The sequence below is a fragment of the Mchenga conophoros genome, linkage group LG9 (genome assembly GCF_057382185.1).
Source record: "Mchenga conophoros isolate Kocher_MC1m ecotype Shallow Benthic linkage group LG9, M_conophoros_male_GT1.1, whole genome shotgun sequence".
Classification (NCBI taxonomy): domain Eukaryota; kingdom Metazoa; phylum Chordata; class Actinopteri; order Cichliformes; family Cichlidae; genus Mchenga; species Mchenga conophoros.
This window is the reverse complement of record NC_140534.1, coordinates 34,520,858-34,536,454: the sequence shown is the minus strand read 5'-3', so window position 1 is coordinate 34,536,454 and position 15,597 is coordinate 34,520,858. Positions and strand designations below refer to the sequence as shown.

The 15,597-nt window shown below is 41.2% G+C and overlaps 1 protein-coding gene across 5 annotated transcripts in view; it reads right to left on the bottom strand.

Annotated features, from left to right (window-relative positions):
- Positions 1–202: 202 nt before the first annotated feature.
- Positions 203–15,597, bottom strand: part of LOC146567758 (uncharacterized) — a 32,470-nt gene continuing 17,075 nt past the window's right edge. The window contains exons 3-7 of one of the 5 annotated variants that reach the window (XM_085287762.1): positions 10,986–12,338; positions 10,305–10,562; positions 6,026–6,109; positions 4,827–4,943; positions 203–4,226 (exon numbers count right to left, since the gene is read on the bottom strand). In XM_085287762.1, the coding sequence (XP_085143888.1) occupies positions 11,004–12,338 (1,335 nt within the window). In that variant the 3' untranslated portion in view covers positions 203–4,226; positions 4,827–4,943; positions 6,026–6,109; positions 10,305–10,562; positions 10,986–11,003. Of the gene's footprint in view, positions 4,227–4,826; positions 10,563–10,985; positions 12,339–15,597 lie in introns of all 5 variants that reach the window. The other 4 variants (XM_085287760.1, XM_085287763.1, XM_085287758.1 and 1 more) reach the window with 4 other exon arrangements.

The window sequence follows — 15,597 nt, the reverse complement described above, 5'->3', positions numbered from 1 at the left end:
AAACTACACCCTTTTTGGCTCCTACCTCAAAGCACACTGTGTTCTGTTGATCTTATGTGCTGCACAATAATGTTTAATATTTAGTATTTACTGTCATATTCCCATATATCATTGTGATGTTGTTTATTCTATTACTCTTGTTCTCTTCTGCTTGCTTTCTTTTTTCTTTCTCAGCAGGTGATCCAGGTGATTGATATATGCATTTTCTTTTTCTTTTCTTTTTTTTCCTGCTTATTCTGTTGGTTTTTGTCTTTTGCCCTTCTCCCCCGTCCCTCTTCTCAGCTGTTTCTCTTTCCCTCTCTCTTTCTCCCCTTCTTTCCCCCAGTCAAGTCTGTCCCGTATTCAGTAAGTGAAAATAAAATAAACAATAAAAGGTGAATCAAATGGACCATTACGGCAAGGCTGGGATGGTCAATTTGGTAAAGTAAATCCGTTGGGCATCTTTCTTTGCCTTTAGACAACAATTCTGATGCAAAAGAGCCAAACGGGACAGGCAAAAAAAAAAAAAAAAGATTACTCTTTGGTCCATGTTGGTTAGCAAGATTCTCCCAAACAGAGTTATGTCCCTCTGCAGCCACCTGTTTAAAACTTACACTTTTCTATATTGGTACAGATATTCTTATTTTCTGTTGATGTCTTATCCTTGCAAATTACAATGCCCAGATACTTCATCTCTTTTTTTTTGATCTGTATATTATTTATTGCCTGCAGGGGACACTCATGCAGAGCTAGTATTTCACATTTATTAATATTCAGCTGTAGGCCAGAAGCTTTGGAGAAGTGGTTGATCACCTGTAAGGCTGAAGGAATCTGGTCCTCATTTTTTTAAAAACAGGGTGGTATCATCTGCCAGCTGACTGATTATTATCTGTTCACCCATCACAGTTAACCCCTCAATGTGACTGTTTTTAATCAAAATAGACAACAGCTCAGCAACCATGATGAACAGAAGTGGTGAGCTGCTACATCCCTCCCTTATCCCTCTATTAACCTCAAACCTTGAACATGTACCATGTTCTAGCAAAACAGAGCTGTTGATGTCATTATATAGCATCTCTATAACATTTATAAATTCCTCTCCAAAACCAAAAGACTGCAGAGTTTTTAATATGAACGTATGTTCAACTGAGTCAAATGCTTTGTACAGGATGTATCCTCTCTCTTGGATTATTTCACTGTACTCAAGGAGGTCCCAAAATCAGCCTAATATTGTTAACAATTAGTCTTCCTTTCAAAAAACCTGATTGTGTTTCACTGATAATGTTTGAGATGCCTTTCTTTAGCCTCTCAGCCCTTTGCCAGACAGGATCTTATAGTCCGTGTTTAAGGTGATGGGTTTTAAATTTTTATCGTTACCCGATTTAGGGATCAGGGTTATCAACTCTTGTTTCATGCTTGGCATCAGTTCTTTCTTCTCTATAGATTCCTTTAATGCATCAAATAATAAGGTTCTTAGGTCCTTCCAGAAGAATTGATAAAAATTAGTAGTGAGTCCATCTGTCCCTGGGGACTTGTCTAATGCCATTTTCATGATCACTAAATCCAGTTCCTCAATTTTAAGCTCTGAATCACACAGATCTTTGAACGGCTTGTCAATACATGGGATGAGATTATGAATCTTATTAAAGAAACTATCAGAATCAGCTGCTGAATATTCTCAGGAGTACAATTTGGAATAAAAAGTGAAGACTTCCTTTTCAATCTCTCTGAAATCTTTGCATTCAGTCCCATTTATCAACAAGCTTGTGATCTGGTCAGCGGGAGACGGGCAGGGCTCATCGGAGAGTTCAGTGGGGAGCAGTCCTGAATGCTGACATGACAATTAATGCCTTGCCATATCACCACGCTGTATGACTGTCATGTTACAGACAGGGCAGCGAAAGTGCACCGGCATATCATTTTGTCTGGAAGAGAGAGAGAAAAAAAAGAAAAGTCAACAACATGTAAATGTAGTTGTACAGAATGCAATCAGTTTATCTAACAATCTGATTGTACATATTAATAAAAACAAACAACATATTGTACATATTAACAAAAATATCCAAGCCATCCTCAATAATGAAAGCAAATTGGTATAAATCATAAGAGCTGTCAAAAAATGTGGTGAACAGGAAAACATTTTTTATGAAAACACACTTTTTGTCTTGCTGATGAATGAATTGAACTGTACAATGTGAAAAGCAACTTTTAAGTCAACAAAGAGACTGCAGAAGTGCTGAAAAGAAGTGCATATTTATAACTTTAACTATGAGGTATATTTAATGCCAACATACCTTTGAAAGGCAAAGTGTCAGGTTTACATTATGTTTTCTATGTCTTATATGATTTTTGCATGGATTTGTGGAATTAACAGTTCATTTACAGGTATTAAAACTATGCAAGTGGTGCATCCAGGTTCAGATGAGGCTTTCACGGCCTATAAGTGAAGTTCACTGAACTAAAGAGAAATGTGGTTTGATGATTGTTGACATGCTCTCCAAATAGAAGTTTTTCCTCTTAGCAAGGAAATACAGGTGCAGCAGTCAGAATATTGCTGAAAGGGATCTTCTAAAAATCTTCAGAGGCCCAGTGAGAAGCAAGAACCATTCCAGGCATAGCTGACAGCCCAGTCAGTGGTTGAGGTCAAAGGTCGTGCTGCTTGGGACCCATCGTCAGATCAGATTCCAGAGCCACAGCAAGGACCATGAAGCTGCGTTGGAATGAGAGCTGTGCCGAGGGGGATTTCCAGAGGCCAACAGAGGAGATTGTGGACAACAGACGGGCACCTGAAGGATGAGGGGAGCGTGCCAAGCTCCATCCACAGCGCAGAGGGAGTTCGAGGATGGGATCATGATTCTGTGAAAAGCACAGGAACCAGAAGCTATGGTGGTGACGGCAGCAATCTCCTATGAACATCACCTAATGCTGTGCCACTGTACTATGCATACAATGACACTCTGAAGACTGCTGGGATCATAACAGCAGTAAGATAACTGGATCCAGCACGCTTTCCACACAGGGGTTTTTCTGCAGAGAGGGATGGACAGTAGAGGAGTCATGAAATCCCCCTCGCAGGACGAGGCCTGCAGCTTTGGAGATAGCTGACAGCCATGTTGACAAGCAACAAAACCACCTGGTATGTTTGAATGTCTATTCTACATACATGTTGGACTCTGGTCCTGTGGACAGTGATGGAGACAACTGGAAGAGACATTTATGACGCCCTGCAGAACTTAAAACACTCTGCAGAGAGACGTGTGATTTACATGCCTAAATGAGGAACACCACCAAGCTGGGATGTTAATTTCTCTTTTAACTATTAACAATTCGTTTGTTCACTTGTGGGATGCAGTTTACCATTGGATGAGATCAATGAGGAATAAGAGGACTGCTAATACATTTGTACTTTTACAGTAATTTAGGGTGATTGACATATGCTGTGTGTTTGCATTGACACTGTCAGACATGCGGTGATCATAACTGGGAACTTTTCTAAAGGACGGAACTGTCAGGTTTACATTATTGGATTGTCATTTATGCTTAGAAATATCTACTCATATATGCTTAGAGTTTTATAATCAATGTCATGTTGGTAGAGGGTTGATCCTTAGGAGCCTGCAAAGACTTTGCGTGCATTCCAGAGTGTTCTGTCATTCACACCCACATCCTGGGAGTGTGGGAGAGGTCGTACCTTCTCTTATTGTTTTGTGGTAGGATAAACGTATCTATATCTGTTCTAGTCTAAGTGCTTTTTGTTTAGATGAACTGGTGGACTTCCAGACCAGCAGGTTTAAGGAAGTTGTTTACACACACACACACAGAACACACAGACAAGGTACTCTTCGTTTGTATGTAGACGTCATATATGTTAATAAACCTATGTATATTCATGTAACCTCAATAAAAGAGCAGTGTTATGAGGGAGCCGACGAGAGCGACTGAGGTCAAACGAAGGAACAGCGCTTGTCGTGGTTCTCTCCCTCGTATACGAGTAACACAAAGAACTTTGTCTGCTTGGTGTCTAATGCTTTTTGGTGTTGTATTAAAATTCTCTCGTTCCAGTGTGTCTGTGCTAGACAGACCCATCACAAAGCATTTTTAATGTGTCCATTTATATGCTCCTCGATCTTTGCCCTGACAGTAGGGCTGAAAGTGGGGCACAGAGGGCAGTGAAAGAGTCTTCTGCAACATGTTGTGCATTCCTGCAATTCTGGCTTGGAGGCAGAAATCCACATTGATATGTGCATCTAAAACAGAGAGAAAAACAGATAAACACCATATACACATTTAAGTTCAGGTTTTAGCAGAAATAACACGTTACAGTTAGCATGTAAGAGATTTGGGAGAAAATTCTTTATAAAAACATAATTTTCAAGACACTTTTATTTGTGACATACGTATCTATTGACATATAACAGACAATTTAACAAAGACTAACTAATCTGGGCAATAAAAAAGCAGAACAGAATGGAATAGAGAATATTTATAAATATATAAACCTCTTCATGACAAACTTTACAATGTTGATGCAGGTGGAATGAGAGACATGAATAAAGTGCAATACGCAGTAAATGGAACAATGTGCATTGATGTTACAGATCGTGAAAAGCAGTGAAGTGAATTTGTTCATAACAAGCAAAAATTTAATACATTTGAAACTGACCACTAAATGCTAACCAGAGGTGTCAAAAGTGCACATTCCTTACTAAAGTTTAGATACCTCGGGGGTCTGACCGTTGTTGTAACGCTAACAAAGTGCCAACGTAATCAGTGTAAACAAAGTAGATGATTCCTAGAATTATATAATTATTAACGGCGAATTTATGTATGAAAGACTCTGTGCTAACCTTTACGATCAACTTGCAAGGTTTCCGCAGTTGATGATCCATGCAGGAACGTATTTCCGCCTACTGTGGAGATCACGTGTTTCCGGCTACACACACACTACTTCATAGTTTATCTACCTGAAAAAAATGAACCACAGGGGCATTTTTGGCCTGACCGTTTGTTTTTTGTTATTTAAAAACAAAATCTGGTTCACTTGATTGGCTGTGATACAGCTCACGCACCCATAAGTACGCAGTGTGGTAAGAATGAATGAAATGAATTAACAGTGCGCACTTTTTATGTAATATGTGTGTTACATTTTAGATTTGGGGTAAAATCTCAAGTCTTTGAAGTAAACAGGTTCAAGCCCAAGTCATTGGTTTAAAAGTCCAAGTCAAGTCTAAAGTCATAAACTAAATGACTAAATGACATCAAGTCATGTGACTCAAGTCCAAGTCATGTGACTCGAGGCCACACCTCTGGTTGTCACTGCAGATCTTTGATGCTGAAACTAACAGAGCAATAACTGCGTTCTGATCTTCGCTGAGGTCAGCCTCGTGGTCTCAATCAATCAATGACGTAAAATCGACGTGTAAAAAGTGAGAGCGCCGATTTTACACCAGTGGGCGGCTTTAAACCCTTGCTTTCTGCCTGGCAGAAAAAGCGGCGTTCAAAGACCAGTAAAAACGTCAATTTTTCCAGAGCTCAGTGCCAACTGTGACAGCTTTTAAAATGCCATTTTCTTAACATTATTCAGGGCCCTCCCCATAATTGTCACATCCAATTACTTTCAACTGCTGTCACCCAATCAAAGAAGAAGTTGTTCAGACCACACTAACTAATCACAGATGCCAACTGATTACTTTTGTTGAGATTTTCTGTACTGCACGTAGAAGAAAACAATGACTAAAATAAAATGTGCTCAAGTTTGTTTAGATGATAGGGTGCAGCTGTAGATCAGATTTCCTGTTATCACTTCAAATAGAATTGAGGCCGTAGAGGTTTGGTGGATGCAGAAAAACAGCTGCAGGAACAATGAAAAGACTTTTCTGCTCCAAATTTCTGCGAGCAAATGCTCAACTTCTCCCAGCATGCTGAGCTAATGATTAGTTGGTGTTTTTCTCCAAACACTCTCTCACTCTTCTCTCAACGTGTTCACAATAAACTGTGAACAGACAACGAGGAGAGCAGCAGAAGACCTCATTAGCTCGGCGCTTACCTTTAGATGAGGGATGGGCCGCACTGCGCCGAGGCTTCGGATCATGTTTGGAAAAATCCAGGATATGGAAGCCTTCTTCTTGCTCTGCCCACAGAGAGTGAGAGAGTGATGTTGTCAACTTGGTGGGTAAAAATTGATAAATGCTATGAAACCGACAGCATGCCCTTATTAGGGAGAGTTGAAGGTATATTGCTCACAGAACAGTTTCAGATAGGAGAGCTTCCATGGCCTTGCCTGTGATAAAATCGTGTTCTACTGTTAAATTCTCCCAATTCTTTCATCTTTGGGCTGAAGGAAGGACAACACATAAATGCACAATCAACAATCATTTTATTCCATACAATTCTCATTATTCCATACAACACTTTTGAGCATAAACCACCCGGAGGGGAGATGAGCGCGGGAGGGTGTCTGCCTGATCTTGAAGTGTCTGAGCGTTTCTCACATTCTTATACCTTCAGCCCCCCTCCAAAGTCATAAAACCTAAACATCCACATTCTTTCTCTCTCTCAGTGAGCCGAAGTTATGACCTTGGCTTCCTGTGCAGTATGTTCTGTTCTTTTCTAATCAGACAAATAAGGCCATGACTCTCTGAAAACAATATTTCTTATAACGCAGCAGTAACATGCATCATAAAACAATATCATCCATTCATAATAAGTCAGCAGTCTAATGAAATACAAATCAGTTTAATAAATGTAATAGTTATCACCTTCTTCTAAGTCAGGAGAATAATGGAAACTAAAACTACATAATAATTTCACAATCTTTAATTAGGGGTATAATGTGGCATAAGATAATATAATAATCTCACACTACACAACAATAAAAAGAGACTTTATTGTGTTGGTTAAAGCTGATATCAGCATGAAAACAAAAGGTAAGGAGATAGGGAGGTGTATTCTCACCAGTGGCGGTCCTAGCCAAATAGGCTAGGACCGCCTGTTTGGCTAGGACCGCCACTGGTGAGTATTTACGTCCAATAATTCGAGCCTCTGCTAAAAACGATCCTTCCACCCCGCTGAACATGGTGCTTTTTAATGCCCGATCATTGACTAATAAGTCGTTCATGCTTAACGATTTTATATCTTCTAAAAAACTGGACTTCTTATTTCTGACTGAGACCTGACTGAGTGAAAATTGGATATTTTCTGTCGGAAATAAGGATCCTTTTTATTGTGCTGTAGTGAATCGTCCAGCTGGCTCAAACAGCTTATTTTTGTTGGAGTTCAGCTACTTCCTGTCCTTTTTTTCTTTTTCTTTTTTTCTTTTACAGGACAAGTGTGTTTATTAACTTCCACATTCCACTTCTGGGCTTCTGCAGCTTTCCGGCTGCTTCCAGCTCAGCAGACATTTTCATGCTCTCAACTTTGTGGGAACAGTTCGGGGATGGCCCCTTCCTCTTCCAACGTGACTGTGCACCAGTGCACAAAGCAAGGTCCATAAAAAGAGTTTGGTGTGGGAGAACTTGACTGGTCTGCACAGTGTCCTGCTCTCAACTTAGTAGAACACCTTTGTCTTTGTGTCCTTTTTTTCTTTTCCTGGATCACCTACGTCCTGTCCTCTACTATGAGGTTGTCCTGACTGCTTTTAGTTGGGGATTTTAACCTACATGTTGATGATGACTCCAACGTCTTTGCCAGAAATTTTATCAACATTATGGTTTATTTTCATTTTACGCCGCATGTGTCAGGCCCCACACATAACAAAGGGCACACACTGGATCTTGTTTTTACTTTGGGTTCGAATATTGATTTTATTTGTTCTGAGGCCTCGTTCTGAGTTGTTCAGAACTCGCTCTCTCTCTTTTTCTGCTGTCTCTCTCTCTCACCGTCACTCCTAAAACTTCTGTTTTTTTGTGGGGTTTTTTGGGTCATAAGCAGAGAGTACTTACTAGAGATGGCACGATACCACTTTTTTTTTTTTTATGTCCGATGCCGATATCATAAATTTGGATATCAGCGGATACCAATATGAATCCGATAGTGTGTTTTTAATCAATAAACTGTTTTTTAATATCTTGCTGCATTTTGTATAAGTTCAAACTCTAGTTTTAAAAAAACCTACTAAAGCTATTCTGTTATACCTGTATGCAATAAATACACTGCACCCAAAATATTTCATAGTTCAGCAAAACTGATCAATCTAATAACCTTAAACCTGCACCATCCTCCCTATTCATGTATTTTAAAGAGTAAGCAGCCTAACTAATAGGATGGCAAACTGCCAGCAAAAAATAAAAAATAAAAATAGGGAACCACCCCCCACCTCATGATGCTTAATCGACGTAATCAACTTTAATTTGATGCAGTGTGAAAAAAAATACACAGAAATCAATTATTTTTTAACGATAGTTAAATAGATTCAACATCTTTCTTCAACAGAACTTCAGACTGCACAGATGGTACCTTCCCAAAGGAAAAAGTACTACAGCTTACTAGGGTATATTAGACTTAATAGTTACTATATACAGTAATGGACTTCTATACATTTTACATCAGATTAAAACTTTGGGTGTAAGATTCAGATAATTATTTATTAAACGCTAGATATTTTAAATGAGAATAAGAAAGAAAGTACGTCTTTGTGCCCCCTTTTCGCTGTTCATGCCCTATCGGCCCCCCTGGCTAAACTTTGCTCCGCCCCTGCACAGTTACAGCCGTCAGCTGGAAAAGGATCCTGGTGTAGAAAGTAATATTAAATAAATTCTACCAACAGATTATCAAGCTTAAACGTGCTGCTGTTGTTCAGCTGCTGGTTTCCTCTTTCTGGTGCAAAGTGGGCGATACACAAACAAGAGAGACGGACTCGCGACAGAAAAGCCGATCAGCTGATCATTAATCAGTTTCACGATTGAAGTAGCAGCAGGAGAGGGAGGGAGAGAGAAGAGGCAGTCGCTCCATATATCGGTTGTTAAGCTTAACGTGGGAATGCTTTACAAACATTCAGAGATGAACTTGCACACGTGCTTTACTTCTCTCTGGGATAACTGAAATGACGGTTTGGTAGCGAGGCTCCAAATGCTCAACCAGACCGCCGACAGGTCTCCCATGCCACAGCTGCTCCATCACGTGACGCATACAGCTCCGATGTGCTATGGTTATGAGCCGAGTTGTGCCATGTCGCAAGTTTTGTGAGGTGCTTTTTAGATATTTAATGGATCGGATTACATTTTTTATTTCTCTCCGATATCCGATCCAGTAATTTAGGTCAGTACTGGACTGATACGTAATATCGGATCGGTCCATCTCTAGTACTTACTAGCGCTGTCCTTAGTCCGCTTGTTTGTTTTGCACAAAAACTTTTCACAATAAAGCTCAAGATCCTGTTGAGACTTTTCAAAATAAACTGAATCTTGCGAAAGAGTATGAAGAGTGTTCACGGACGAGAAGCAGAAAGGAGCCGTCAGGTGCTAAAAAAATAAACCTTACACTGAAACGTTAGAACAGCCTTTTTCCTGCAGCACGCCGTGTAATAAATACAAAGAAAATGGCAGCCATTACAACTTCTGTCTAAAAATGTATAATTTCATGCATCTGTTAAAACACTCGACTCCAGGTACATGACACCCAGCTGGAAACACGTCACGCAAGTCGAGCTGCCCGAGATTCACAGAATTTACCGAAAATGTTAAATTTTTGTGATTTATATCGTTGTCCGCACAAAAGATGTCTTATAATGGGATATGAGATTTTGGTCATATCGCACAGCTCTACCACTACTGTTTACCATTGTAAAATTATCCAAAGGAAAAAAAATAAAAGATAAACTTGATGTACATATATATACACACTTGTAGTTCCCTAACTGTAACATTTAGGATTATTCACTGCAGGTCCAGAAAGCAGAGCTAGCTCATCAGATCCAAGTGTGACATCAGCTGCACTCTTTACAGGAGACTCCAGCTGAACTCTGTGGAGCCTGATCTCAAGGTTTTTAAGTCTGATCCCGAAACCAGAAGAGGATCTTCAGATTGATTGTGATACAGTGATTTCAGTTCTGCATAATCACGCTGATGTTTGCACAGAGCAGATAACGAAGTGAATGTTTTTGCACATTGGTAACAGTGAAACAGTTTATTTACAGCGTGGGATCGTTTGTGTTCGGGGTATGAACTGAGATTCTTGAAGCTCTTGTCACACTGGTCACAGCTGTAGCTCCCTTCAATGTGTGTAAGTTCATGAAGGTTATGAATATCTGACTGTGAGAACCTTTGGTCACAGTGTCTGCACTTGTATGGTTTCTCTCCTGTGTGCACTCTTATGCTCTTTAAGATTACCTGCACTGATGAAGGATGACCCACACTGGTCACAAACGTGCTTTTTTACCCCACTGTGACAGAGTTCATGTTGTTTTAATTCACTTGATGTGGGGAAGCCTCTCCCACATTCTTTGCAGTAATTCATTTCGTCTCCAGTGTGTCTGCGTTGACGTATTTTTAGGCTCTTTAAATGACTAAGTTTTTCCACAAAGATCACAGCGAAACACTTTCCCACCACCACAGTGACGACAGGGATCCATCTGTGTTGCTCTGCTTCTAAACAAAGACACAATGACCGTGTAAGTCAGGGAATTCCTTCAACATTTCTATCCTGAACGTCGCCTGAAATAAAGAGCAGCTCTGCCAACTTCCACATTTTAATTTTTACATTATAACACTCAGCTTACTGGGCTGCAATAACTCTTAATTTGTAGGTAATCTACTTAATGGGAAGATTGGTGGTTTAAACCCCTGGATGCTCTACTCTGCATATCCATTGCATCCATTGGAGTGTGAATGTTAGAAATGAGAGAAGCTTTTAAAATGTTACGTTTTTGCAATATCAGGAAAGTTTCAGGAAATTTGTGTCAGATGTTACTCAATATTCTGTATGTGAAGTTTTCATGTCTCATATAAGCTTTGAAATTAAATTTCATTCACATAATACTTCGAAATAACTGTAAAAAGAAAAATACATACCTCACAGTAACTGCACTTTTAGAGTTTCTTTCTGCTGTGAATCTTTTGATGTGATTTGAGGTAATGTGGAGATTTAAAAGTCTTCTCACACAGGTCACATTTATAAGGTCTCTCCTCAGTGTGGGAAAACATGTGCTGCTCTAAGTTTTTGTATGTCACACAAATTTTGCCACACTGATCACAGCAGCAAACATCAATTTTGGTGTGAATGCGTAGGTGAATATTTCGGTTGCCTGGCCAGCGGAAGGTTTTTCCACAAATGTGACAGCTGTACGCCTTGAATCCAGAGTGGGTAACCTGATGATTCTGTAGGCTGCTACTATGAGTAAAAGCTTTATCAGACTGATCAGAGCTGTATGCTTTAACTCCACTGTGGACAAGTTGGTGTGCTTTTAAGTTTCCAGCCCGGGTAAAAGACTGTCCACACAAGTCACAGCTGTACGGTTTAACTCCACTGTGTATGAATTGGTGTCTTTTTAAGTTTCCAGCCCGGGTAAAAGACTGTCCACACAAGTCACAGCTGTACGCTTGAACTCCACTGTGGATGAGTTGGTGTGCTTTTAAGTTTCCAGGATGGGTAAAACACTGTCCACAAAAACCACAGCTGTATGGTTTAACTCCACTGTGTATGACTTGGTGTCTTTTTAAGTTTCCAGCCCGGGTAAAAGACTGTCCACACAAGTCACAGCTGTACGGTTTAACTCCACTGTGTATGAGTTTGTGTCTTTTTAAGTGTGCAGCCTGGGTAAAAGACTGTCCACACAAGTCACAGCTGTACGGTTTAACTCCACTGTGTATGAGTTGGTGTGCTTTTAAGCTTCCAGGATGGGTAAAAGACTGTCCACACAAACCACAGCTGTACGGTTTAACTCCACTGTGTATGAGTTGGTGTGTTTTTAAGTGTTCGGCCAGGGTAAAAGACTGTCCACACAACTCACAGCTGTGCGCTTTAACTCCATTGTGGAGAAGTTGGTGTCTTTTTAAGCTTCCAGCATGGGTAAAAGACCTTCCACACAAGTCACAGCTGTACGCTTTAACTCCACTGTGAACAGGTTTGTGTGATTTTAGGTGTTCAGCCAGGGTAAATGACTTTCCACACTCATCACAGCTGTATGCTTTAACTCCACTGTGGATGAGTTGGTGTCTTTTCAAGCTTCCAGCATAAGTAAAATCCTTTCCACACTCATCACAGCTGTATGGTTTAACTTCACTGTGGATCAGTTGGTGTATTTTTAAGCTTCCAGCCTTAGTAAAATCCTTCCCACACTCATCACAGCTGTATTTTTTCTGTTCCTTTCTTCTGTGAGGTTTGTCGGCCTCCTGAGAGCGCTGACGTCTCGCTCCATTTTGGTCCTGGAGTGACAGAGATACAAACAGAGGCAGTGAGTGAAATGCAGTCGTGGAACAAACTCAACCTTCAAACTTCTTCCATTAACACTAGTTTTAAACCAAAGGTTGAAGTAGTTTCTTTTCAGTCAATACACTCGGTACAACACACGGGGTATGGGATATCACGCCTGGCTGAGGAAACCTTTATTCACGCCTTTAAGGCAGACGATCTGTGATGACGTGTGCACAGCCCGACATGCAAATATACACCCCTGTCATCACAATCATCCCTCAGTTCTTACGCTCTTCATCTCTCTGGGAAAACCTCTGCTAAGTTGGGCTAGCTAGCTGCTCCTAGTTAGCTCAGTTTACTGCCCCTGTTGGTGTTATTCTCCACTGCTCAGTTGGTGCGAAGGGTGAAAGGGGGGGCGCTAATTTTGGGGGCAAGACGGCAGCAGCAGTATGCACGGTGACACGTCTGTTGACATTGCGTCAGTAAACTCTGCTAGCTTTGCTTTGGCTTTTACTAGCTTTAGCCTTTTCTATGTTAGCCCAAAACGCCCTTGGTCTACATGTGTACAATCACCAGCTACTTTTAGAAATCAAAGCATCGGCAGTTCCCAAAAGAGATCCTGTAACGACGCAGGGTCCTCTTCACAATCTGACGTGGCTTCATCCAGAAGGGCTCCCGCGCTGCCATCGCTGTGGACCGGCTCTATGTGGATGGACAGCTTTAGCGCGACCCCGTCATCACTCCGTGGCTGTATTAACTTCACACCAGCTAAGAATCTGCTACACCAGCGGTCCCCAACCCCCGGACTTCGGACTGGTACCGGTCTGTGAGTCGTTTGGTACCGGGCCGCGAGAGTTGAGGCTCAGGTGTAAAATGTATGGTTTTCAGGGTTTTTATCGGTTTTCAGCGTTATTTTGTTAGTTTTTATCGTTAACTCGGTTTTCCTGGGTCTTTTCACGTGTGTTATGAATAAATGTTCTTTTTTCGGTACCGGTACTAGTTTTATTTTGTTGTATTTATCCGTGACATCTTAAAGGCCGGTCCGTGAAAAATATTGTCGGGCATAAACCGGTCCGTGGCGCAAAAAAGGTTGAGGACCTTACTCACATTTACCTTACTCACATTTCTATTACCGGTAATCGTCATCAACAACAACACACAAGCATACAAGTGTGCATATTTAAAAATAAAGCAGGAGCAAAACTGAGTTTGGTACTCACATTTTTATTACCGGTAATTGTCATCATCATCAGCATACAAACATACAAGTATGCGTATTTAAAAATGAAGCGGGAGCAAAACTGAGTTTGGTACTCACATTTTTATTACCGGTAATTGTCATCATCATCAGCATACAAACATACAAGTATGCGTATCTAAAAATGAAGCGGGAGCAAAACTGAGTTTGGTACTCACATTTTTATTACCGGTAATTGTCATCAATCAAACCCATCGAAGTCCTCATCCTCTGTGTCTGAATTGAACAGCTGCGCTAAATCTCCATCAAACATGCCAAGTTCACTTTCTTCACTGTCAGAGTCACTTTCCGTGCCGTGCGGCTCCTTGGAAATGATGCCGGCTTTTGCGAAAGCTCGAACAACAGTGCCAGCAGACATGTTAGCCCAAGCATCTACAATCCATTCGCAAATTGTGGCGTAACTCGCCCAGCGCTGCCTTCCACTCTTAGTGAAACTGTGGTCCCCATCGGTCATCCATTGCTCCCACGCCGCTCGCAGCCTTACTTTGAACGGCCGGTTCACACCGATGTCCAGCGGTTGGAGTTCCTTTGTCAGGCCTCCCGGAATGACAGCAAGCTCACAGTTCCTTTGTTTCACTAGTTTTTTCACATCGGCTGTGAGATGGGTACGCATAGAGTCACAGATCAACAGCGATGGTGATGCGTGGAAAAAACCACCTGGTCTCCTTACATACACCTCCCTCAGCCAGTCTTTCATCATTTCCTCATCCATCCAGCCCTTTTCATTTGCCTTAATGATGATTCCTGCTGGAAACTTCTCTTTAGGCAAAGTCTTTCGCTTAAAAATCACCATAGGCGGCAGTTTCTGTCCATTAGCATGGCAGCCAAGCACAACAGTGAAAGAAGACTTTTCGTGCCCCGTTGTGCGTATCGCTACCGTGCTGGTCCCCTTCTTCTCCACAGTGTGACTCACCGGGATGTCAAAAGTGAGCGGGACCTCGTCCATGTTAGTGATGTGGCTGGGCTGGATGTTTTTGTCGCCGACGTGTTTGCTGCAGTAGGAGCGGAAGATGGCCAGCTTTTCCTTATAATCCGCTGGAAGTTGCTGCGCTACCGTAGTCCTGGTCCGGATGGAAAAATGGCACCGTTTCATAAAACGAAAGCACCAAGACGGACCTCCTTGGAAATGTTCAATGTTCATCTCTTCAGCTAGTGAAACTGCTTTTAGCCGAATGGTGACCGTCGAAACGCTTCTCCCGCTCGTTCTTTGCTCGATGATCCACCGCTCGAGTCTTTCCTCCAACTCGGGCCACCTCGCCTTATGTCTCCCATATCTGAGACCAGACTGAGAGACCTGGTTGGGATGTCTGGCTCTGTTCTAGACTGGTTTTCATCTTATATATCTGAAAGGAGTTTTAGTGTGTCTGCAAACCAGATCATGTCGGAACCTACAGAGTTGTTGTGTGGAGTTCCTCAGGGATCTGTGCTGGGACCTATTCTGTTTTTAATATACATTTTTTAAGTCAGATAATACAGCAGTTTCCTGAAGTATCTTATCATCTTTTTGCTGACGATATTCAGCTATATTATTCGTTTAAGCCTGCTGAAGCTCATAAGCTCTCCAATCTGATTGAATGTTTAACCAACATTAAACAATGGTTGAACAATAACTGCTTACAGCTACCGTATTTTCACGACCATAAGATGCACTGTACTAAAAGGCGCAGTCTCAGTTATGTGTGCCATTACTGTATTTAACACACACATAAGGCACACCTGATTATAGGGCGCATACAATTATGCGTGTTTAAAAATAAAGCGGGAGCAAAACTGAGTTTGGTACTCACATTTTTATTACCGGTAATCGTCATCATCATCAGTATAGAAGTGTGCGTATTTAAAAATAAAGCGGGAGCAAAACTGAGTTTGGTACTCACATTTTTATTACCGGTAATTGTCATCATCATCAGCATACAAACATACAAGTATGCGTATCTAAAAATGAAGCGGGAGCAAAACTGAGTTTGGTACTCACATTTTTATTACCGGTAATTGTCATCAATCAAACCCAT